This window comes from Polypterus senegalus, chromosome 17 (assembly GCF_016835505.1).
Source record: "Polypterus senegalus isolate Bchr_013 chromosome 17, ASM1683550v1, whole genome shotgun sequence".
Classification (NCBI taxonomy): domain Eukaryota; kingdom Metazoa; phylum Chordata; class Cladistia; order Polypteriformes; family Polypteridae; genus Polypterus; species Polypterus senegalus.
This window is the reverse complement of record NC_053170.1, coordinates 28,970,990-28,995,401: the sequence shown is the minus strand read 5'-3', so window position 1 is coordinate 28,995,401 and position 24,412 is coordinate 28,970,990. Positions and strand designations below refer to the sequence as shown.

The 24,412-nt window shown below is 35.6% G+C and overlaps 1 protein-coding gene across 1 annotated transcript in view; it reads right to left on the bottom strand.

The window, feature by feature from the left end:
* LOC120517241 (lysosomal-associated transmembrane protein 5-like) overlaps positions 1-23,493 on the bottom strand; it is a 34,429-nt gene extending 10,936 nt beyond the window's left edge. The window contains exons 1-4 of the mRNA XM_039739432.1: positions 23,359-23,493; positions 4,803-4,908; positions 3,598-3,674; positions 524-655 (exon numbers count right to left, since the gene is read on the bottom strand). Coding sequence (XP_039595366.1) covers positions 524-655; positions 3,598-3,674; positions 4,803-4,908; positions 23,359-23,457 — 414 coding nt within the window. The 5' untranslated portion in view covers positions 23,458-23,493. The remainder of the gene's footprint in view (positions 1-523; positions 656-3,597; positions 3,675-4,802; positions 4,909-23,358) is intronic.
* Between the last annotated feature and the right edge of the window lie 919 nt (positions 23,494-24,412).

The window sequence follows — 24,412 nt, the reverse complement described above, 5'->3', positions numbered from 1 at the left end:
AAACCTGCCCAACTTTTGTAAGTAAGCTGTTAGGAATGAGCCTGCAAAATTTCAGCCTTCTACCTAGACGGGAAGTTGGAGAATTAGTGATGAGTTAGTCAGTGAGTGAGTGAGTCAGTCAGTCATTCAGTCAGTCAGTCAGTCAGTCAGTCAGTGAGGGCTTTGCCTTTTATTAGTATAGATTGAATTCATATACCATTGGTAGACATGAGGAAGGCATGGTGTTACCAAGCTTTAAAGTTTGTTAAAAAAACTCTTTAAAATGTCCTCTTCTAGTATATTCTTTATCTAGTAGCAGAATTTATCATTTTCAGTCTCAAGCTGCTCAAAAGCATAAAGCTGAAGATGTGAAATTGATTGGTTATTAAATTACAGAAGTATGCATTTTCTAACTTTAAATGATGAAGAAAATATCCAAATAAAACTTCATATAGGTACATGAAAAGTGTATATTAATGATTTTTTAACCTGTACATGCAATTTCAGTTTCATTCATTCATTTGTTTTTAATCTTACAACATACCCAGTGCGTGACAACCTTGTCATAATTAATGGTTCCTGGTAGCCCCCAAGAAGGGCTGAAGAGGGACAGCACACTCAGGAAAATATCCAAACATTGCAGGAGCAGGAATGACAAAAGTAGTCGCTCTCGGAACTAGAAAAACAAGTGAGTTCATTAAAAGGTGGATTAGTTTTAAACATTGCTTTAAAGAATTTATTTTCTTCTGGTGTTGTATTATACACACTTTTGTCTAATGTAAGAGAAGTAAACCAAATAAGACAAATGCAAGAAAGAGAATTCTTCCATCCATAAAGGTTGGATAGTCTCGCATTAAACACCTTTTTTGAATGTTGCAATTTTAATAAAATAGTGAGTTTAGTGGTAAAATGCAGAAAACATGCACACATGTACATAATAAAGCCACCAATTTCCATTCTCTAAATAGCGATTTTCATTTCCATCCTTAAGACTTTTTTGTTTAAAAAGTCTAATACAGCCCTCATAGTGAAATGCCTTAAATAGTACTCCATATGAATTGGTGAAAATATCAACAACCCTTCTGTTTTATTTAGAACAACACTTAACCAGATGATAAAGATGTTGCAAATTCTCAGAAATCTTACCTACTATTAATAGGAAAAATCATTAGAGGGTTGAAAATCACATTCTAGATCTACCACTGGTGGCTTACAACATGTCATCCCTTGTACCGTTTGCTTTTACTAATTTTAGATTAAGACAGGACTGGAGATTGTAACATGAAAACCTCCTCTTGACTGTTATACTCAGTTGTAAGTAGATGGAAGAAAAAAACCTTGCAATGCTATGTATGGACAAAATTTATTACCATTAACACACATTTATTGAGCAGGTTTCCCCTTGATTCTTCTAAAGTGGTCATTTGTAGTACTTTATTAAAGATATTAAAGTTAGACATGAATGTTCTTAAGAATTAATAAACAAATTGAAGTTAATTATTTTTTTAAAGTCTTTGAAAATAATTGTATCTTTGAAACTCCTGTCTTATTTTAATTCCTTTAGAAGAGGGATACCCAGATCACAGCACAGAAATAGTTTTAATATGCATTAAAAATTATATTATAGTGCCCCCGATACAAGAAATGCTTTAATTACCTTTTGGATTTAAGTGCAGCCTTTCATTCTTCAAACCATATTCCGTTACACATGGTTTGTTATTCTATATATGTTTGCATTAGTAATTTGGAAATAAAATCTGTATCTCTATTTGTATGTTGATGATACTATACTGTATTACTTAACAAAACTATAATGCTTTTGAGTCCATAATTATGCTTTTGTTTCTCTCATATAAAGTAGCATATGGATCAGTGGTAATGTTGTAGATGCCTTCATTTTGCAGATTGTATTAACATGTATATTCCGATTTGTGAAACGTAATAATTAAATGCAAGCCTTGATTTAACTTCAAAGATAAATATAATTATGGTAGGAGGCAATGGATTTTGGGTGTATGGTCCCGCAAACTCTGAAAAATCTACCTGCCACCATAAAAGATACCCTTTGGTCTCAAAATCTAAATAAAGGCTGAAGACTTATGAATTGACGGGCATTCATGGTGTGTATGTCAATCAATGCCTTAGTTGTAGTACTCTATAGGATACAAATGTCAGCAAGATGGAAGTACCTCAAATAGGGGTTTATTTGCTATCTGAGGTAAATGGTTTTCACTTCTCTTTTACCAGCTGACTCTAGCATTATATGTATTCAAGCTTTATGTATTTGTCCTTGCATTTTATTGGTTTTTAGTGCTACATTACGACAAGTTGGTTATAAATCAAAAGACATGCAGTACTATATTTTACTTATATTAATAAAGATGTTCCTTCCTTTAAACATCTAAACAGAAGAAAAAGAAAGAGGCTTAATGTTAAGTAATTAGTTAAAGATACATAAACATACGTAATGTTTCCAATGGTTCAACATGCCTAATTAATTCGGGACGGCATTAATAATTGCATTCCTCTTTCAACTGTTCCTCATAGGTGTGTTTCAACAATGGAATAATATACTAATATATAAAGCAAGTCACTTAACCTGCTATTGTTCCAAAAGTCAAACATGTATGTCAACAATTGAACATATAGTTCTGTACTTGCAAAATACCCCTTAATAGTTTTCACAACAGAAAGGCACTATAAGAAAAAAACATAGTTTTTTTGGAATAAAAAGACAGGCTGTATATTTGAACATTATTTTTTATCAATCAATCTTTCTCCAAATGAAGTCCTTTTTGGTCATCCTAACTCATTTTAATATGTGTAAGTAAATTACTTCTTAGCTATACACAACATCTGCACTTGTAAGACAAATCTGCTGAGCTCACAAAGAGTGCCCATCATGGCAATGCATTTGTTCACATTTGTTGTATCCTTAAGTGGATTTGTGATATATATGGATATAAGATTTGATCATGAAGTATGCTTTTCAGTGGCTCTCAATAAAATGACAATAATGACTCATTTGGTTTCTACTGCTAGCCTTCTTTTCTTTTGGCCTTTTGTTAAAAGATTCTGACTTTTCCTTAGGTCTGTATTCCTTCCTGCTTAATTGACATTAAAACCAGTTTCATTTTTTGTGTTTCCCATTAGGAAAGAAGTCTAGAGGCATCAGTAAAGAGTGTAGTCCTCAGGAGGGCAAAGAATATTATGCACATCAGAGAAGCTCTCAGGTACTTAAATGTTAATTTTTATGTACACCTTTTCATCTTGGTTAGATTTTATTTGGATTGCCAATTAAAAGTGAAATCAATATAAACACTTTGTAAGATGATAAAATAATATTCGTTTTTTGTGTCTCTATCCTCATTTTCCACTAGAGGCCCATGTTTTTTGTTTAAGCATTTCTGAAAATACTCTAGTAGCTCTCTAGTGTGTACTAGTGTGAACTAGTGTGTAAAAGGGCAATCAAATTTGACTTGAAAAAGCCCTTTCACACATGGAAAATGTCTGTATGTGAGCTAGCAGCCTACCTAGTACATATGTACATTACAGTTGAAAAACATACAGCAAGAGCTGCAAAATGAGGGAGATTATGTAAAAGAGAGAAACACTTACCTTAATGATGCCATATAGCATGTGAAGGCTGGAAATGAAAAGCACCGCAATGAGGATGAAATCAGTGGTCACATCAACTGGGAAAAAAACAAAACCAAACAGTCACCAGTCACTTTTTCCATTTCATGTTTGAAAACAACAACTTAAAAGATTAAAATGACAATAACATCAGCATTGGACTGCTCTTAACAAGGTGGCATGGTGCTTAGGGCTGAATCCTCACTACACCAAGACACTAGGTTTGCATCCTGGCTCTGGCACTCTCTTTTTGTTCATCCTGTATCTGTGTAAGATTTTCTCTGGATACTCTAGTTTTTGCCCTGTATATTTGTTAAAAGGATAATTGGTGTCTTTAAATTGGCCTTTATGTAAGAGAGTATGGTGTTTGCATGAGTGCACAGGTTGGCTTCAGCCTTTCACTCAATGCTGTTGGCCTTCACTACTCCATCAGTGAATTTGAAGATACATGGGTGTCATTAATTTTATTTATAATTACACCTTTCTTCCTAGCAAAAAAAAAACACCTTAACATTACCCCTCCAAACATTGTATGTTACTTCCCAATTTCAAAATGAATTTCTGGAAATTACAATTTGTTTAATTTTATTATATCCACTTCCACCGTCTGCATGGGATGTTTTGCAGCTTTGTGACTTGTGCTATCAGAAGAGGCTTTGGTTTCACCATATACCAAATTAAAGGTGTTGGAAAATGACTGGATAAATGAATAAAATGTGTTTTTCAAAGGTAAAGCGGTTATCATAGGGTCTCTGCTGACACAGACGCCCTGTGTAACACTATTACACATGGGCCAATTTAATTTCTGATTAACCTAACCTGCATGTATGAGGGATTGTTGGAAGAAAACTAGAGTGCTCCGAAAAAAATACACAAAGGCAAGGAAGAACATGCAAACTCCACAAATATAGTACGCTGGAGTCTATTTTCTGTACTTTAAAGTAGGATGCCCAGTATAACTTTGTTGAAGATTTTCTCCACAAAATGAAAAAGACACTCTTCTTATTTTCAGTAAAAAAAAAAAACCTCTGCAGACTTTTCAAATCAGTAGCCTACTACTGGAATACAGCATGTTCACTGTCTGTGGTCACCACATTTAACAGTAATATTTCTGTGATCTGTAAACTGGATATAACATAAGACAAAAAATTGATTGCCTGACATAAAAGTAAAGCTTCATGTCTTACTGATGCGTTCCTTTGCAGGGAGCTGTTCTTTATATGCTGAGCCACAGATATTCTTTCCATAGGCAACATCCAAGATCTGATCTACACACAGCATGACACTGGCTAACTAAAAGAAAAATCATAAAGAGTAATAATTTAGAGATGGCATATTAGAAATTATTCATTTATTTATTCATATATTGACAAAAATATGATTATGACAGTATATCTTTATCAATAAGAGTCCAACTCAGCACACTACACACACACTGATAGATAGATAGATAGATAGATAGATAGATAGATAGATAGATAGATAGATAGATAGATAGATAGCACTTTATTACCAAGCAATATTCAAGTTGTACTCACTGTCTTTTGGGGTGAAACTGGAGTAGCCAGAGAAAGTCTCCTTAGTCAAAAGAAAAAATGTGGAATTCAAACAGAACCAGCTGCTATGCTCAGATGGTTAAGTTTTGCACTGAGGATTCTAAAAGTGTTTGTTTTTCTAGTGATATGATATAGTTAAAATCTGTGACCATAAATTAATACATATGAGAATGCATTTGTGTTCTGTCCTGCCCTGCCTTGTGACCAATGCTCTCAATAAAGGATGTGGGTCCCCCAGTGGCAGTTAGTTCAGTTGTACAAAGTGGAATAAATAAAGAATGTGAATGCAGTCGTAGAATAATATTTCTGTAACATTTTGTCCTGTTGAAGGCTGTGGAGGAAATAACCTGAGTAGGATAAACCAGACTTAAATTTTTCAATGATAACTATCTGTGGTTTCTCTAGGAAATTTACTGGAAATTCATATTCAATTTAACAACATTGCAATGAATAATGTCACATGGACTTTCATCTCTAAGTTGGGATCAGAAATCCATGAATGGACAATCAGTTGGGGTAAACAGCTACAGGAGGACAATAACAGATTATCTTTTTTCATTTACTTGCTCTTCAATATAAAGATTATTTAAGATTTGAAATTTTACGAATTTCCACCTTTTAGGATTGAAAGTCAGTGGAACCATAGGAAAAAAGCAGGTCAACAAAGGCACCCTTGTCTCCCCAACTGAAGCTGCAAGCAGTCTTTCTGGTCAGCAGGTGGAACTCTAAGCTGAACTACTGAGAAAAAACAAAGCAGAGTAGTGTATACTGTAAACCTTTACTGGTACAGTAGGTAGTGAGAGATCAACACACATGGGGCCTTCCTCTATCACTGTAGTCATGTGGCATTGGTATATTCTAAACCAGTTTCTTATTCCCAAAGTTATTTACTTTGTTGACCTCTGGCAGAGACTGTGAAATGGGTGAGTTCACTTAACTTCAGAAATAATAGGAGTAAAGGATAATTGTTCTCTTGGTAAAAAGGAAGAATATCTTACTTTGAAAAATGAATAAAACAGTGCATATAAGAGTAGTTTGGGAGTGCTTTTCTAGGAAACCAAGGCAACTACCTCTGGCTTATGTTAGAGGCCAGTATGGAGTAGTAAAGAAGAAATATTTTGTTTGTCAGTAAAGTATATAGTTTCATGTCACATAAATAAATAATTGAGTTTTAATTATTCAGTGAAATGATTATACTAAATTTTGCTTGGAATTTGTTTAAAAATATTTTTGCATTGTTTTCCAGGCTATTGGAGTGCATTATTCATTGTGCAACCTTTACAAAAATAATGATGTTTAGTACATAAGGAATTAATAGTGACTTGAATGACTGTAATGCAGGAGTTAATCTTGGGTTTCAACCTTAATCCAATCAAGGTTGTTATGGAGTTTAAACATTCTCTCTTCATCTTATTAAGATTTCACCTTATAAAAAAAGTTTTGTTTCCTTCATCTCACAGATGTGAGGTTAATTTAACTGCCATGTCTAAAGTGACCGACCTGTTTTGAATGAGTGTGTTCTATGGTAGATTGGCATTCTGTCCATAGTTGGTTTCAGGTTTGCATCCAATAAGCTCAGCATGACAGTGTAATGAGCTAAATAGTTACATGTATGTAGTAAATATTTGGTTGACAGGTAACTGTAAATTAGCTTGGTGTAAGCAAATGTGTGTATGTCTGTGCATGTAGGTGTGCGCTGCTCCAATTATGGGCTGTCACTCTCTCCATCCCTTCGCATGGTTTTGGAATTTGGCCATACACTCCACATGCTCTCAGTTTTTGACTCTGCCCTCCAGAATCTTTTTACCTGTTGTCAAACACTTCAGATAATAGTTGCCTTTGGCCACACCTTCCTCTTTTTTTTTGTTTAATTTTGTCACACATTCCACATGTTTATTAACCATGCACTACACATGTTTTTTGCCATTCACTTTGCCTTCCACTTACTTTTTGACCTTGATCGGGCCCATCTGTCCATTTTACCTTTCATCACGTCTCCCCTTTGCATTGCATAGGATTTCTTGCATGTGTTGCCTGTTCTTTTTAAAAGGTCATGTGCATTATCTTTTTCTTTTTTTAAATACTTGTGCTTTGGACCTGTAACTTTCCTAATGTGTTTTAGCTAGTTTCATGCTTTGACTTTTCACCAGTTTATTTCTCTATCCTCCACTGCTTGTTTGTTACTAATTATTATTGTCTTTATTGTTACGCATTAATGTCTTTTTGACATGTTGTTTTTCTTATGACTAATAAACTCTGTATGCACACTTTATTATTGTAGCTACCTCTTTTATACCTTGTGTTTAGTAAAATCTTCTGTGCTCACAAAAAGCCCCACTCCCAAATGGGAGCCACCATGAATGCCAAAGAAGAGATGAAAATTTGAAACTGGTTGACCTCCACATTCAGTGGTGTAGCAGCACAAGTAGTAGAGTAGTCTATCATAAAGTTTGAAACAAAAAGTCTGTTGAAAGTCATGTCCCCTTTCAATTGTGTTTTGCTCTTAAAACTAAATTTATTAGTAAAATATTATTACCTTGTTTAGGCTATTCATTCAGACATTCTGTTAACATGCATGCTGTAAGCAGCTTTCTTATACATTATGTCTTTTTAATTCCTTGTATTAATTTACCTATGATAGGTAATGTGCCCTGTGGTGGGCTGGCACCCTTCCTGAGGTTTGGTTCCTGCCTTGTGCACTGTGTTGGCTGGAATTGGCTCTAGCAGACTCCCATGACCCTGTAGTTAGGATATAGCGGGTTGGATAATGGATGGATGGATGGATAGGGATGACCTTCTGATTATCAGTGTTGGCAAAAATCTTATATTTTGTACACTGATATAACAATGGCTAGGTTCCCGTCTTTATTTTTACCTTTTAATTATCTCCTAAAATATTCATAATCATGAATGTCTTTGATTATTATACAGGAGCTGTTGTCTGTTCCAAGCAATTTACTTGGTGTTTTAAATATTTGTAGTTCAGAAGTATTTCTAATTTCTGGATTATTTAATACCTGCCCACTGTTACTTGCTTATCATTCACTGTTAAAAACATCAGAAAATTGAAAATGAAGTGTATTTGTGTATTAATTGCATTTCCTCCTTGCTTTTTTCTACACTCTTCACCCCCCATTTCTGACCATTGTGTTACTAAAATACTGAAAGAAAGCTTCTGGTTGACTTTTTCTTGAAAGGAATATTATTCTAGCACTGGTTAGGAATTCCCTATTTTTCTTGGAACATTGCACAGACTACCAACGTTCCAGCACAAAGGTTTATGTTCCATTATGGACCAATGTTTTGAATAATTGTACACTGTTTGTCACACAACAGGGTATTTCAGAATTTTATTAGGAGTAAACAGGAAGACAATTAGTTCATTCTCAACCTCAGACTAAGCGAAAAGTTAAAAAAATCTGCTGTTATTGAGGTGAGTCAGCCTCATACAGAGGAAATAAGAAAAAATGCCTAGATCAAATGGTAGCAGACTAGACTAAAGAGTAAAGACAAGAGAAGACTACATTAAAAATGAGAAGATGAATGCAAAATACAGAGAAGATGAAAGGAAAGCAAAATACAGTATAACTGGATAATGGAGATATGGAGAGCAGAATAGGGTAAAATTGGGTGACTGAGAAAAGATGACAACAGACTAGGGTAAAACTAGGTGTTAGCAAGTAGATGAGAGCCAACTTGGGTAAAACCAGATGGCTATATGGGGATTATTGAAGTATATTACATTAAAACCGAGTAAGAAGATGACAACAGAGCAGGGTATAACTTGGAGAGAGAGAGAGAAGTTTAGGCTAGGGTAAAACGGAGTAATATTGAGAAGATGAAAGTAGATTACAATAAAACTGAGTGATAGAAATAAATAAGACTGGAGCAAAACAGGGTATACAGTGATGACAAACAGAAATTGAAACAGGACCGCAGTAAAACTGCATGAAAGAAATACACAAAATGAAGCAGAAGCTGCAAAATAGGTAATCCTCCTGAAGCTAAACAACGATGGGTCTGGCCAGTGCTTTTATTGGGAGACCATCTAGTAAGATTGTGTTGCTGCTGGAAGAGGTGTTGTTGAGGCCATCGGGGTGCTTACCATGTGGTCTGTTTGTGGAACAAATGCCCTAGGACAATAACAGAGACACTGTGCTAAAAAGATGGTCACTGTTTTTCGAGTGACACGTAAAACTGAAGAACTGAGTCTCTGGTTTTAAAAGATTCTTGGGCATCCTTCGAAAAGAGTGGAGTGTTTCCCGATATTCATTCTGTCCTGGTCCATTAAAGCTCCTAATTATCTCCTATGTCTAATTGGGCTATCTCCAGGGCCGGATTAAGAACTTTAGAAAACCCTAAACACTTAAAAGATTTTGGTAAACCCATATATATCTAATTCAAAATATAAATGATAATAAATTGTAAAATATTTTTTTTATTTTTTAATGAACAAAGCTTACAGTGAGATGGAAAATAATGTTTATATTTGTATACCTCCAGTTTATTTATATGTGGAAAATGTTCCCTTACTTTTTCTAACTTCAAAGAATTTTGATTCTCAGAACTAATCTAACGTAGCATATCTACTTCTATACTTAGTAGAGATAAGGCATCCAGCCTGTCTCTGCCATTACTTTTTATCATTATTTTTATTATTATATATATATATATATATGTATATGTATATATATATATATATATATATATATATATTGTCAGGGATGCCAGGGGCCATGACCCGGCCGGGACGCCAGGAGGGACCGGAAGAGGGTCAGAGCCCTGCCTGGATCACGTGGGGTTCGCCTTCCGGGTTGCTTTGGGGACCACGGGTCAAGGGCATGGAAGCCTTTCCCTGTAGGAGCCCGTGGTCACCGCCAGGAGGCGCCCCAATGCCTTGGGGACTTGTTTCCCCAGCACTCCCGCCACACCAGGAAGTGCTGGGGGGAAGATTTATAACGCCGCCCGGAGAGCAGCCGGGAGGACAGCCGGCACTTCCGCCACGCTGGGGCGCGGCTAACGAAGGAATGCCGGGAACACCAGGTGCTCATCCGGTCAGCTATAAAGGGGCCGCTCCTTCATTCAGAGCTGGAGTCGGGTGGAAGGAGGACGAAGCAGTGGAGAGTGGAGGCGGCCCGAAGAAAGGCATTGTGGCCAGGACTTTGTGTTATTTGGGGTTTGTGCACTGAACTGGGTCTTTGTGACCATTATTTGGGGTCTTTGTGACCATTATTTGGGGGTCTTTGTGACCAAAGAACTGTAAATAGTGTAAATAAACGTGTGGTGGTTGCGAAAAACAAGATGTCTGCCTGTCTGTGCTCGGGTGCCGTTGACAGTATGTATGTAATTTTTTCATTTCACACGGGAGCCGATTTTTGTGGAACCTGGATCATCTGCACCATATGGTTCATGGTAAATCTGACAATGGAAAATTTCTGTGGTGCCCCCCTTCCCTTGATGCCCCAAGCACATGCTTATTTTGCTTAATGGTTAATCCAGCCCTGGCTAACTCTCTCAGTGCTTCATCTCCTAACAGATAATGTATGGTGAGTGTGCTGGTACAAGAGTTGCTGCCTAAGCATCATCCAGGTAGATGGTACATAATAGCGGTGTTTGAAGTGGATCCCCTACTGTCAATGTAAAGCGCATTGAGTGGATTAGAAAAGCAATATATACAGTTGTAAGACGTGTACCATACTTTAAAGAAAAGATGACTGATCAAGCAAAAGATATTTCATTTACTATTAATGGAATCCAAGTTAAACTATAAGACATCACAAAATAGAACAACCATTAAACAAAACATAGTAATAAGGAAAATAACGAGATGGTCCATGTTCAAAAGTTTGCATACCCTTAGATCTTAATACTGTATAGATAGATAGATAGATAGATAGATAGATAGATAGATAGATAGATAGATAGATAGATAGATAGATACTTTATTAATCCCAAGGGGAAATTCACAAAATATGATATGATAAGATATGATAGCTGCATAGGGTATAACTGAGTGTTAAAGATAAAATGGCCAGAATAAGACCAGGTAATTTGCTTCACATTAAAACAGACTAGACCGTATTTGAGTGATACAGAGAACATGAGAGCAGGCAGAGGCATAACCAATATAAAAGAATGAATGTAGACAAAACTATAACGTAGTGAAGTATAATAAGAAAAGACAACAGTACAAGTGGTTGATAAAGTATAAGTAGAGTATAACCAGCTTATAAGGAGATGATAATAATAATAATAATAATACTTTATGTTTATATAGTACTTTTCTCACAATATGATGATAACACATTTTGGTGTAATTGTGTGACAGAGATGAACGTTAAGTACAGTGTAACTGGGTGACAGAGACTGCATAAGAGAAAACTACAATAAAACTTGGTTTTATAGAGAGAATTTGAGCAGAATAGGGTAGTACTGGGTGATAAAGAGTTGACAAAAGCAGACTAAAGTATGCTGGAAGTGGGTGATATGAGACTTGAGTAGAAGTGGACGACTGAGATAGCATACCATAGCAGATCTACAGGAGTCAAAACAACACCAAGGAAATTAAAATTGCCTAGTTTGTAGTTCCTTGCAAGATTTTAATCAGCTTGTAGATTTTACTTTAATTTAGATTTTATTCATTATGACTCACAGTTTCAACTGAGTTGTTATGCAGCAGCAGTTGGTTGCTTATTTTAAAAATAAATTTACAATCACTATGAAAAGCAAGCTAGCTGAAAGTTCTATATGGTCCACATAGCATTTTTGTGGTGAGCAGATTTACTGACGCACTTCCCCTATTTTGCTAACAGCTGCATGCTTTATCTGCTTCTTTTCTAATCTGCAGAAATAATCTGCAAAGCAGTTTGAAGAAGAAAAGGTTATATGCTTCACCATTCTACAAGAGTGTGCAATAAATAAGATCTATGCAAACAGGACCCCTACTCAGCGATACTCATCTTCAACTGATGAGGTTTGGAACATTCCATGAAATCGCTGATCAGCAAATTTTAGGTCATTTTAACTTTTGCTGTATCTGCATTCTTAATGAAGAACACGTGATTTAATTGCTCAAATGCTCTGAAATGACTGTGGATAAAATGCAGCTTCTAAGCCAGCATCTAATGATGAATAAACATGAAACTATAACAATATTTTGGAACTACATTTGGTAACAAAGCTTTCTGCTGAACTTATTTTAGAAGTTTAAAATGTGGCAGTGCTGTGTTAATTGTCAAAACAAATACATACATGTAGGGTGTTTTATAACTGAATTTAAAATTCAGTACTGTTTCCCTAGTACACTATAACTAAGTATTCAGGATTTCTGTTTATTAAAGTGTTAATGATATGTCCAAGTTCTTAAGATTTAGTGTCTTTCTTTAAAAATACTTTTTTGGGAGCAACAAACCTTTTCCTTAAGAGTCCTTTAGTGGAGGTTAGAACATTATGAGGTAGTGATATTGAAATGTGGACTTCAATACAGTCTAAAATAAAACTGAGCATATAAAAGTCATGTATGACTAGGCAAAACTAAAATTATAATAATCATAATAAAACTAACACAGTATTTTCATTTCACTTATAATTCTTCAGTTAAAGTATATTTAAATATGCATTGTTCTCCAAAGAAATAGATATTTATTCAATTTCCTAAGTCATTTATTACATTGTGGGCTGGCGGCACGGTGGCGCAATGGTAGTGCTGCTGCCTCGCAGTAAGGAGACCTGGGATTGCTTCCTGGGTCCTCTCTGTGTGGAGTTTGCATGTTCTTCTCATGTTTGCATGGGTTTCTGCCGGGCGCTCCGGTTTCCTCCCACAGTCCAATGATATGCAGGTTAGGTACATTGGCGATCCTAAATTGTCCTTGGTGTGTGTCCTGCAGTGGGCTGGCACCCTGTCCAGGATTTTGTTTCTGTCTTGCGCAATGTGTTGACTGGCTGACCCCCGTGACCCTGTAGTTAGGATATACAGTGGTGTGAAAAACTATTTGCCCCTTCCTGATTTCTTATTCTTTTGCATGTTTGTCACACAAAATGTTTCTGATCATCAAACACATTTAACCATTAGTCAAATATAACACACTCCCTAAATAATAAAAACCATCATTTAAAAACTGCATTTTGTGTTTACTTGTGTTATATTTGACTAATGGTTAAATGTGTTTGATGATCAGAAACATTTTGTGTGACAAACATGCAAAAGAATAAGAAATCAGGAAGGGGGCAAATAGTTTTTCACACCACTGTACATTCCCACCAAAGATATCTCTGTCAACTAAACAGAACCTACTTATATCCAAATAGAACTTGAAAAGATATATTTTTTCAAATCTGAGCGCGCACTTTAGATCGACTTAACGCGCACTACATTGAGCCCCATGCTATTGTGCTCTGGCCTGTCTGCCTCAATAAGTCACTGTCGCTTCGCTCTTACTTTTTTACCGTTCATTTACTCATGGGCCTCTCTACAGTTTTGTTTATTTTTGGGTTGTAACGTTCATTAAATTTACATATGATCTGGTCCATTGGCGGACCGTGCATCTCACACCTAGGCCTTCAGTAGTGCTCCGTCTGAATCAACCAGCCCCTCAAAAACTAATTTATGGTTATAAAAACCATCTTAATATGCAGAAATACAGTATAAAGAGCCGCTGCATCGCAGATAGATAACTCCTGCAGCACAATAAATGCCTTTATTGAATAGACAATCAGGAAGGGGGCAAATAGTTTTTCACACCACTGTAGTGGGTTGGAGAATGACTTACTGACTGACATTATGGGCTTGCAAGACAACACTGCCTCCTGCAAGACATCCTCACATTCACATTTGACATATTTATAGTAATTATAGAAATTAATCAATTTGGGACAAAGATAAAAAATAAAATGCCTTGTAAAAAAAACAACACAGACACAGGGAGTATTTCCAAGCTACACACAGACAGTCATCAGACTAGGATATTAAATATCAAGACTCTGGAGTTGTGAGTTGTAAATTTGGCGCCATAGTGGCAAATGTATACAGTATATACTCAATATTTAGTTTATGTGTAGTTATATTGGTCTTTTGTTTAGGTATCCATTGCTAACCAACTATTAACAGTCTGTTGGCATTTTATTAACTATGCTAGTGATAAGAAAACATTACGAATAATAATAATAAGACTGTTCATTTATGTTACTACACTTTTTCATTGTTTTGTATTAAGTTAAAAAGAATTACAAAAAATATATAATACATAATGTGTTAGTTGCTGCTTATTAGGGATTTAAGTGATAAACTTAAGAGTTACCAATAAATCTTAGCTAATTTTTGAATTTTTTTTTATCTCACTGATGCTGACTGAGAAAAGGTAGATTTAGAAAACAGATTTCTCTTTATAATTATTTGGATGCTTTCAGGACATTTTTGGTTTGATAAAATCTTTAGATATACACATATATTTGAATATGTGTATATCTTATAATCTTTTAATCTAACACAGTATATAAAGCTGAATATGTGTTTATGTGTATGCCAATCCACCCTGTTGGATTTATCTTCACCAAACATTGCACAAATTAACTTTTGGAAAACTTTTGGAAAACTTTATTTAATGACTACATCTTCACTTTATTAAGGATGTACCCCAGAGGCATTTTTGAGATTTGGTACAGGTATGCTCAACATGGTGGGTATGGTTGGTTAAATTGTGGTTTGGGGCTAGTGACCACACCTTTATTCTACCCTGGAAAGAGCTAGTTACACATCCTAATATGTCTGGTGTATGTGAGTGTACTGTATACATATATTGAGCAGGAAGCAAGGCTAGAACTCTCAGTGAGCCATTTTTTACTGAACAGCCAGTTAGTTACAAATATAAAAATTCACAACATTCAACTAATCTTCCCATCTGTCTATCTTCTGAAGCCTGTTCATTTATTTCTGAACTTTCTTAATTCAATCCACTTTAGTTTATTCTTAAAATTGGCACTTCTCCTTATAAACACAGCACACTATATACTGTTACACATGCTGAAAAAAAACATGCAATTTGTGCATGAAGATACAAACATATTATATAGTGTGGTTTGAGTAGATAGACAGATGCAAAGATTAATTGAATGTTGTCCTTCTGAGTTGGCTCCACTTCGCCCACTGCCCCTACTAAAATAAACATGATATGGAAAAGGGGGGGGGGCATTTTTTATGTTTAGTATGTTACATTTAATTGTTCATCACTTTTTAAAGCTTATGTAAAACTGAAAATTAGGTACGTTACAGTAGATCTACTTCAAATAGTATATGCATATATTAAGCAAATGTGTTTGTGTCCAAAGAAGTGATACATTTTTAATTATTATTGAAAATGAATGACTAGATAATAAATAGGTTATTATTACAAAATGACATATATTTGAGCTAATGTAATTGTATAGTATAAAGGAACATTATGCTGCTATTACACCATTTTACTCTTCTCTCTAAGAATCTTATCATGACAGAACCAAAAAATAAAATGGATGAGCGTTGAATTAAAATATGCTAACTGTCCTTTGTTAACCCTACCTAAACCACAACAAGTCTATAAATTATGAAACTGAAGGTAAATTCTTGAACTCTGTAGATGGATCCTTGTTACATTTTAGTTCCACTTTTTATGACGCATTACTCATATATAGTACATTTCTTACGTCTATCTGCTTGCGTACCTTTAACATCTGAGTTACTAAATCTATCTGAAAAAACTCAAGCTCTATAGAAAGCTAAGCCATGTCAATCCTGTAAGATACTACTATATTTATTACATCTAAAGGGTTTAATGGTCAGACTTTAATGTCAAGACATCAGCAGTATACTGTAAGCATCTTGGTGCCTCTACTGCCAGCAGGTAAGATGAGCTAATGCAGAAATAGTATAAATTCTTGATGCTGACAGAAAATATCCTGGATTCCTCTTCATCTGTTTCATTCTATTAACAGAGCAATTTCAGAATTAATTTGCTGAAGTTTGGAATTAACAATTTTAGAGTGCTTAGACCCTAGCTAAAGTGCTTTTTTATTGATGTTACCTGTTTAACCTGTATCCATATGGATGTCCTCCAACAATTCACAGCCATGACTTTAAGCTGACTGGCAAATTAAAATTAGAACACTCTAGACGAGAACAGGCCATTCAGCCCAACAAAGCTCGCCAGTCCTATCCAGTTATTTCTTCAAAAAAAAAATTATTCCAGTGTCAGTGAATACTTTGCATACTTACAGAATCGTTCATTTTTTGCAATGGATGTGCACCCAGTACTGAATTAGTTGTTCCCTAATTGCAGGAATATTCTCTAACTATGGAATTATTGATCAATCAAGTAATATTGTCAGTTTCAAATTTTTAAAGTACCAGATCAAAGAATTAGATGCATATAAGATCTTTTCAGACAAGAGGCCATCTGTCTTGCCCCTTTTGATCATAGCCTTGTGTTTGTTCGAGGATGAATGGAGTGTCTTTTGAAAAACATTACCTTCCCTCTCTGGATGAATGTGTGAGGAATATTCAAGTACTGGAAATACATGGACACTGCATGATATGCAGACACTACTTGGGCAGTTACTTTTTTTCCTCTGTTTTGTCATCCATCATTTAGTTTTACATTGTTGACAATAAATTTAAAATTGAACTTATGTCCAGTTCACAAAATTAGCATGATATGTATGGAATATAAGGTGACAATGGAGACACAATCTTTAACCAGCTAACAGTTAAAATTAGAAAATAGATGCGGTAAGTAAAGGTGGTTGACAACCAGATGCAAATAAATAATCTGACCATTAAACTCTTGACTTTCAGGAAGGCGTTTGGTGTTAAAAGTATGTAACTGAAACAGGAAAACAAAGGTCTTTTTTTAACAAGACGCTAAATCAAAATGAGAAATTACAGTACTTTGACACAATCACCTCTCTAGTGTGATGCTTTACTGCCATTGAAAATACTGGAACAAGTGTTGAAACAACTAAACTAGATTTACAATCGGAAAGGCCAGTAGTTTAATGTAAAAGTAATTGTATGTAGTTCATTACTATAACCAAAAAAGCATTTAGATCAAGCATTAACAGTATAATCGTGCCATCATATGGCACTTTATGAGGCAATGGACATATAAAACAGGTTAATTGACATCTCTGAACTGACCCATGGTAAGTGAGCATGGATTTTTCTGAAAATGTATTGTACTGGTATGGTTCCTGTTTGTGAGCACTGCTGCTGTCACTGGATTTCCATGGCCCTGAGCCAAATAAGCAAGTTACATAAAAAGGTGAATGTATATAAGATGATTGAATTAGTAATTAATTTCTCATACGTTTACTCTGTTGCTAAGGATCAAAAAGGCAGGAAAAAACTCTAGGAAGGGTGGTAGATGAATGCAGTACACACCAACATTGGACCAGTCAGGCACCTCTTTACCAGTACACAGGGAAAACTCTATACAGGGTATGCTAGGCCAGAAATTGAAAATGAATTGTATCAAAGTCTCCAGCCTCTAGCAGATATCAAGCCTGTGCCTGTGATATTTTAAGAGCCATGTCATAATAACATATTTTAGAGAAGGTAGAGAGGTACATTCCCAGTGTCATTACAGAGTTTAGTGAAAGGTAGAGTGTGATATAGTAGCTGAGATACTGAGCTTCAAAACTACTAGACTGTTGGTTCTGTTTCCCACTACTGAGTCATTGTATGATACACTAGGGTCACTTTACCTGCTATATTCTCAAAAAATATGTATTTCTGAACAAAACTACTATAGTTCTGTACTTGTACAGCATTTGTGATGGTATTCAGGCTGGTTCTAGCTAACACTCCTCCTGTATTCCTAGCACCCTGTAACACATAGGTCTCAATTTTAGCACCATGTTTCACAGAGCCACTGCAAGGATGCCACATACAAGTCAATTCCCCCATTTTCATTCTAAACATACTCATACACAAATTTCACTAAGTGAACACTTTGAAATGGTGTTTTCTGGCACCTTGATATAGTGTTCCATATAGAAAGGCACTGTATAAAATAAGTTACTTTTATATATGCACCACTTTGACAGATTAGAATGTGAGCAGCAAAGAACATGACATCATTAAGGGGTCTTTAAAAAGGTTAAATGGAATAAATAAAGTTGGATCTCACTGAAGAGAGTCTGGTTGTCACCAGATATTGCGCAAAATGTTTTTTTCTTAAGAAACTGATGGCTCATTTTTCCGGCTGACTAATTGTATGACGCAGACTGAGCACTGGATGTCTTAAGAATGAACAGTTCTTAAATATAATGGTTTGACCTTGTCGCTTATAACATCTTGACCTCTTGACTTTACAAAGCAATAATATAGGTATTTACTTGAGGAAGCACTCTGTGATGGTGCTCTGTGTGGAAGGCACTGTAATACAATATGGGTTGCATTTAAGTGTTTTGATTATTATGCATGTATTGCATGTAGGAACGAAGTTGAAATGAGGTATAAATTATGGGGTTAGACATATCTGTTCATTATTGTAAAATACATGTTTGTAGTGAAATTCTGCCCTGAATCACAGTATTTGCCTTATAATCAAAGAGAAAATATATCACCCAGAAACCTGAAAGTAAGTTTGATGGGAGTCCCTCAAAATTTACAGTTGCAATGCATTTAAATGCATTAAGCAAAAACAGTACCTGAAAAATAATACATTAAAGAAAAAAAGTTCATTTTATACACCAAAAGAAACAGCAAAAATAATACAATTTTTATGATATATGGCAAATGGCAGGTTGAGCCATTGCCTTGCTACTTCCTTTTCCTAAGAGAATAATAATGAGAACATAAACTATTCCTGCAATCACTCATTATTTTAGTATTGTGATAGGCACTATATCATTAAGTCTTTATTTTATACAAAACAAGTTACTTCATGCACCATAACAAAGAATTCACTGGAGGAACTTGAGGATGCAGTTGAAAAGTGACGATTGATTGCATTTCTCAGTCAAATATGATGATTGCATAGAAAGGATAACTGTAAATGTTCATAAAATATTATGTTTTTCTTACAAATATGTTCAATAGCAACGTGTATAGCTACAAATATGTGTTTGCCTTTATATTTTAAATCGATTTAAGCCACCTTGAAAATACCAAAAAAAAGAAATATGTTTAAATGTATTGACTGGATAAACAAACAAAACATGAAACACAGTTGCAATACATTTTGTGCACACTCCTTCAGTGTAGAGCCTCAAAACAATGCATTGGCTTAGATTGTCATGTCTCATATTTAAAAAATATAAAATGTATTCCCAGTAAAGCATGTGTATCACAGCAACTCAGAAAGCACATACAATTGGTGTATAGAAGCAGCCAGCAGAACAACAGGTTGGTATTTTTATTCTGTAGGATAAACTCTTAACTCTTTACCAAAAATATTAGTTTGAACATCCATCCACTTTCTAAACCTGCTTTTCCAGATATGTATGTATATTTCAGTGTAAATATAACATGGTGTTTTGTGTTCTGCATTGCAATTGCATTTTCTGTTTATTATATGTCATTTTGTGTTATACTCAACTCTTTACCTTTAACTCTACTGTATTTGTAATAGCATATACAGTATTATGCTTGGCTTACTCTTGGTTGTGACCTTTAAGACAATAAATTAAAATAATTTGGAACTCCATCATGGTTTTCATGTTTTCCCTGTGGCTGCCAGGTACTCAGGTTTTCCTTCCACATTACACAGATATCTTTGTAAGAATGGTAGCAGGCCCTAAAATAACCCATATGAGCAATAGTGGGTTTGAGTGTGAGCATACCCTAAGGTGGACTAGCACTGCTTCTACGGCTGGCTCCTATGTTGTACTTAATGATACTAGGATAGGCTCCGATTCAAAACAACTGTAAATTGAAGAAATCAATACAGAAAATCAATGGAGGAATTTAAATGAATTAAACAAAAAGCAAACTGGAGAAATGACCAAAACATAACATTCTGAAACTACCTAATTCAATTCTGGGATTTTAGAGCTTATTCCGGAAATTTTAGGCACAAGACTGAAAGCAGACCTGGACATGGCATTGTAGAGTGCCTAGAGATAAACCAACACAGAAATGGCAAACTCCACACAAACAATGACCAGATAGGGGGTTCAAAATAGAATACTACATGAATGAGGTAGCAGCACTAATCCCACATCACTATGCATCCAATAGGAGAAATTAGTAAAAAGATGTGTTTTTCTTTATAAACCTACATAGGACTAATGGCAAATTTGAAACTGATAGTTTCACATATTCTGACAGAGTAAAAGTTTGAAAAAAACAAAGCTATTACAAAAACATTAGGGATGTTGTGTTATGACTGGAATCAACTATTAACTGAGTGCCAATTATTCAAGTACATTAAATAATTGGTTTATTTATTTTTGTAATAACCCAATACAGGAATCTGCAGAATCTATAGGAGCTTAAGTAATGATTAGTGTAACAGCTTTTAGAATTACTTTGACAACCTTTTTGTGATGGCCTCTTACAGTATAAATCACTTGTTCATCCTTTTTTTCCAAGGGTGATCAATGCGAGATGGCTTTCTGGGTCACGAGGACATGATGTAATCATTTAAATTCTTCCTTACTTTCATTGGTATTATGGAAAAACTGTAACTACATAGGAGAGTTCATAACAAGCCAATATTAGGAGTAGCAGGACATCACAAACACGTAATTAAAAATAGTTTATGACAAAATTGCAATAATGCTCATTTCACTGGAAAATAGTTTTAAATTTTAAAGGATGTACAGTGCATCCGGAAAGTATTCACAGCGCATCACTATTTCCACATTTTGTTATGTTACAGCCTTATTCCAAAATGGATTAAATTAATTTTTTTCCTCAGAATTCTTCACACAACACCCCATAATGACAACGTGAAAAAAGTTTACTTGAGATTTTTGCTAATTTATTAAAAATAAAAAAATTTAGAAATTTTGTACATAACATGTACAAATGTACATAAATATTCACAGCCTTTGCGCCATGAAGCTCCAAATTGAGCTCAGGTGCCTCCTGTTTCCCCTGATCATCCTTGAGATGTTTCTGCAGTTTAATTGGAGTCCACCTGTGGTAAATTCAGTTGATTGGACATGATTTGGAAAGGCACACACTTGTCTATATAAGGTCCCACAGTTGACAGTTCATGTCAGAGCACAAACCAATCATGAAGTCAAAGGAATTGTCTGTAGACCTCCGAGACAGGATTGTCTCGAGGCACAAATCTGGGGAAGGTTACAGAAAAATTTCTGCTGTTTTGAGGGTCCCAGTGGCCTCCATCATCTATAAGCGGAAGAAGTTCAAAACCACCAGGACTCTTCCTAGAGCTGGCCGGCCATCTAAATTGAGCGATCGGGGGAGAAGGGCCTTAGTCAGGGAGGTGACCAAGAACCCGATGGTCACTCTGTCAGAGCTCCAGAGGTCCTCTGTGAAGAGAGGAGAAACTTCCAGAAGGACAACCATCTCTGCAGCAATCCACCAATCAGGCCTGTATGGTAGAGTAGCCAGAGGGAAGCCACTCCTTAGTAAAATGCACATGGCAGCCCGCCTGGAGTTTGCCAAAAGGCACATGAATGACTTTCAGACTATGAGAAACAAAAGTCTCTGGTTTGATGAAACAAAGATTGAACTCTTTGGTGTGAATGCCAGGCGTCACGTTTGGAGGAAACCAGGCACCGCTCATCACCAGGCCAATACCATCCCTACAGTGAAGCATGGTGGTGGTAGCATCATGCTGTGGGGATGTTTTTCAGCGGCAGGAACTGGGAGACTAGTCAGGATAAAGGGAAAGATGACTGCAGCAATGTACAGAGACATCCTGGATAAAAACCAGCTCCAGAGCTCTGTTGACCTCAGACTGTGGCGACGGGTCATCTTTCAGCAGGACAATGACCCTAACCACACAGCCAAGATATCAAAGGAGTGGCTTCAGGACAACTCTGTGAATGTCCTTGAGTGGCCCATACAGAGCCCAGACTTGAATCCGATTGAACATCTCTGGAGAGATCTTAAAATGGCTGTGCACCGACGCTTGAGAGGTACTGCAAAGACGAATGAGCGAAACTGGCCAAGGATAGGTGTGCCAAGCTTGTGGCATCATATTCAAAAAGACTTGAGGCTGTAATTGCTGCCAAAGGTGCATCGACAAAGTATTGAGCAAAGGCTGTGAATACTTATGTACTTGTGATTTCTCAGTTTTTTTATTTTTAATAAATTTGCAAAAACCTCAAGTAAACTTTTTTCACATTGTCATTATGGGGTGTTGTGTGTAGAATTCTGAGGAAAAAAATAAATTTAATCCATTTTGGAATAAGACTGTAACATAACAAAATGTGGAAATAGTGATGCACTGTGAATACTTTCCGGATGCACTGTATAGGAAACTGAGGGTGCAAAGAAATGGCACAGCGTATTCCCTACATCAGCTTGTTGAACTAAACACCAGTCATTTGCAAAGTGACGCTAGCAATTTGTAAAGAACTTCTGCCATTTTAATGAACTCAGAAATCTCAGAGATTGTGACATACATATCCTAAGGCAAAGAGTCCTTTGCTACAGAAAAGGGAATAAAATTCAAGTTAAATGCAGTAGTGAGAAAAAAATCTCCTTGGTGAACAAAATAATTTAAAGAAGTGAAATATTTTTACACTATGGTTTGGCTCCCATGTATGTCTTGCTTATTTGCCTAACAGAAAATGTGTAAATAGACAGATAAGAAATGTTTCTTTATTCAGGAAAAGACAAATTTAAATGAATGCATATGGCCAACAAAAAAAATCATACAGCTTGTCGTTAACCAAATGGCTTAATGGATGAAATATATGAAATAAATCTGAACAAACATATCCATTAAATATTCACAGACATACATATATAATATATATTATATATTCCTCATGAGTGCCAACATTAACAGGTGTGTACTTACAAGGTGCCTGCATAACAGGATGCAGCAGTGGCCAAAGAAGACAAATAAAAACATCTTCAGAGAAAACAGCACATATGTTTCTCAATTTGACAAAATTCACAAACCTCTCATTACTTTTAACTGATCAGTAACACAGTAAATGAGGCATCAACACATGTCCAATCTCCAACACCTGTTCCCACTAGAGCCTTTTGAGATAGCAGAAAGCTTACCAGATAGTAGACCCCGATGACCATGGATGCTGTCCGCACATGGCAACAGAAAGTTAAGTGTCTCTCCACAGACTCTGAAGGAGATGCCTTAGCGATCATGTTGACTGCTGATGTGTGACTGTTTCACAAAGAAAGTACTAGTGCAGTTTATCTGTGTTAAACTTCCTTCCTTTTTTTTTCTTTCCGGTCTTACTCACAAGAGATTGCAATGTAACAGCAGTTTGGCAACTTTGGGCTGTAAGACTTGTAAAGGTTCTTTTTCTTCACTTTTTATTGGAAACTACTTTGACTTACCACTTAGAAAAAGAAGTTTCATTATTGTTCTGTTTTATTACTGTGAATTGTTTGAAGTAATGTTTGGTCAGAAATCTCTGGTTGTTCATGCTGATAGACATTGTCACATTCTTACACCCTGTTCAAAACTACATAAATAACATTGAAAAAATGTGTGCTGATAGGTAATTATTTCTCCAGCTTTAGTGAAGACTAAATTACTTTAAAATCATAAGATGTTTTGGTGAGAGGCCATTAGGAATTTACATTATCTATATTGTAGCAGGATTACTGAAGCACCTGCTACTGGTCATTTCATCAAAGGGTCAAATAAATAACTTTATGCTGTCCAGCTCAGTCCAAACGTCATCAACTTTACATATCAAGCTAAAGTAACAGTTTTGTATCCCTGGAAACTTCAGACACTTTTCTTCAGAGCTAGGCAATGGTGACATTGATGCACTTTTCAGTGCACTGGACTCTTCAGGTCTCTTACAATATTTCACCCGATTATTATAACTTTATTAATATATTGTGGAAATCAAGCAAAAACTTCTACTAATTGAGTTTCTATTTAAAATGTTCATTCTGTAGCTTTAGGATGAGCATGTTCAGCTTTCAGGGCTTTCCTTTGTCTTAGGCAAATACATTCTTTAGATCAGATAAATAAGAATAACACAACTGGACTAAAGCACGGGAGATGGTGATGATTTATATGGCTTAATATAATGTCTCTTCCCAAATATATATAAATAAAATTGTAATACCCTCTATCCATCTT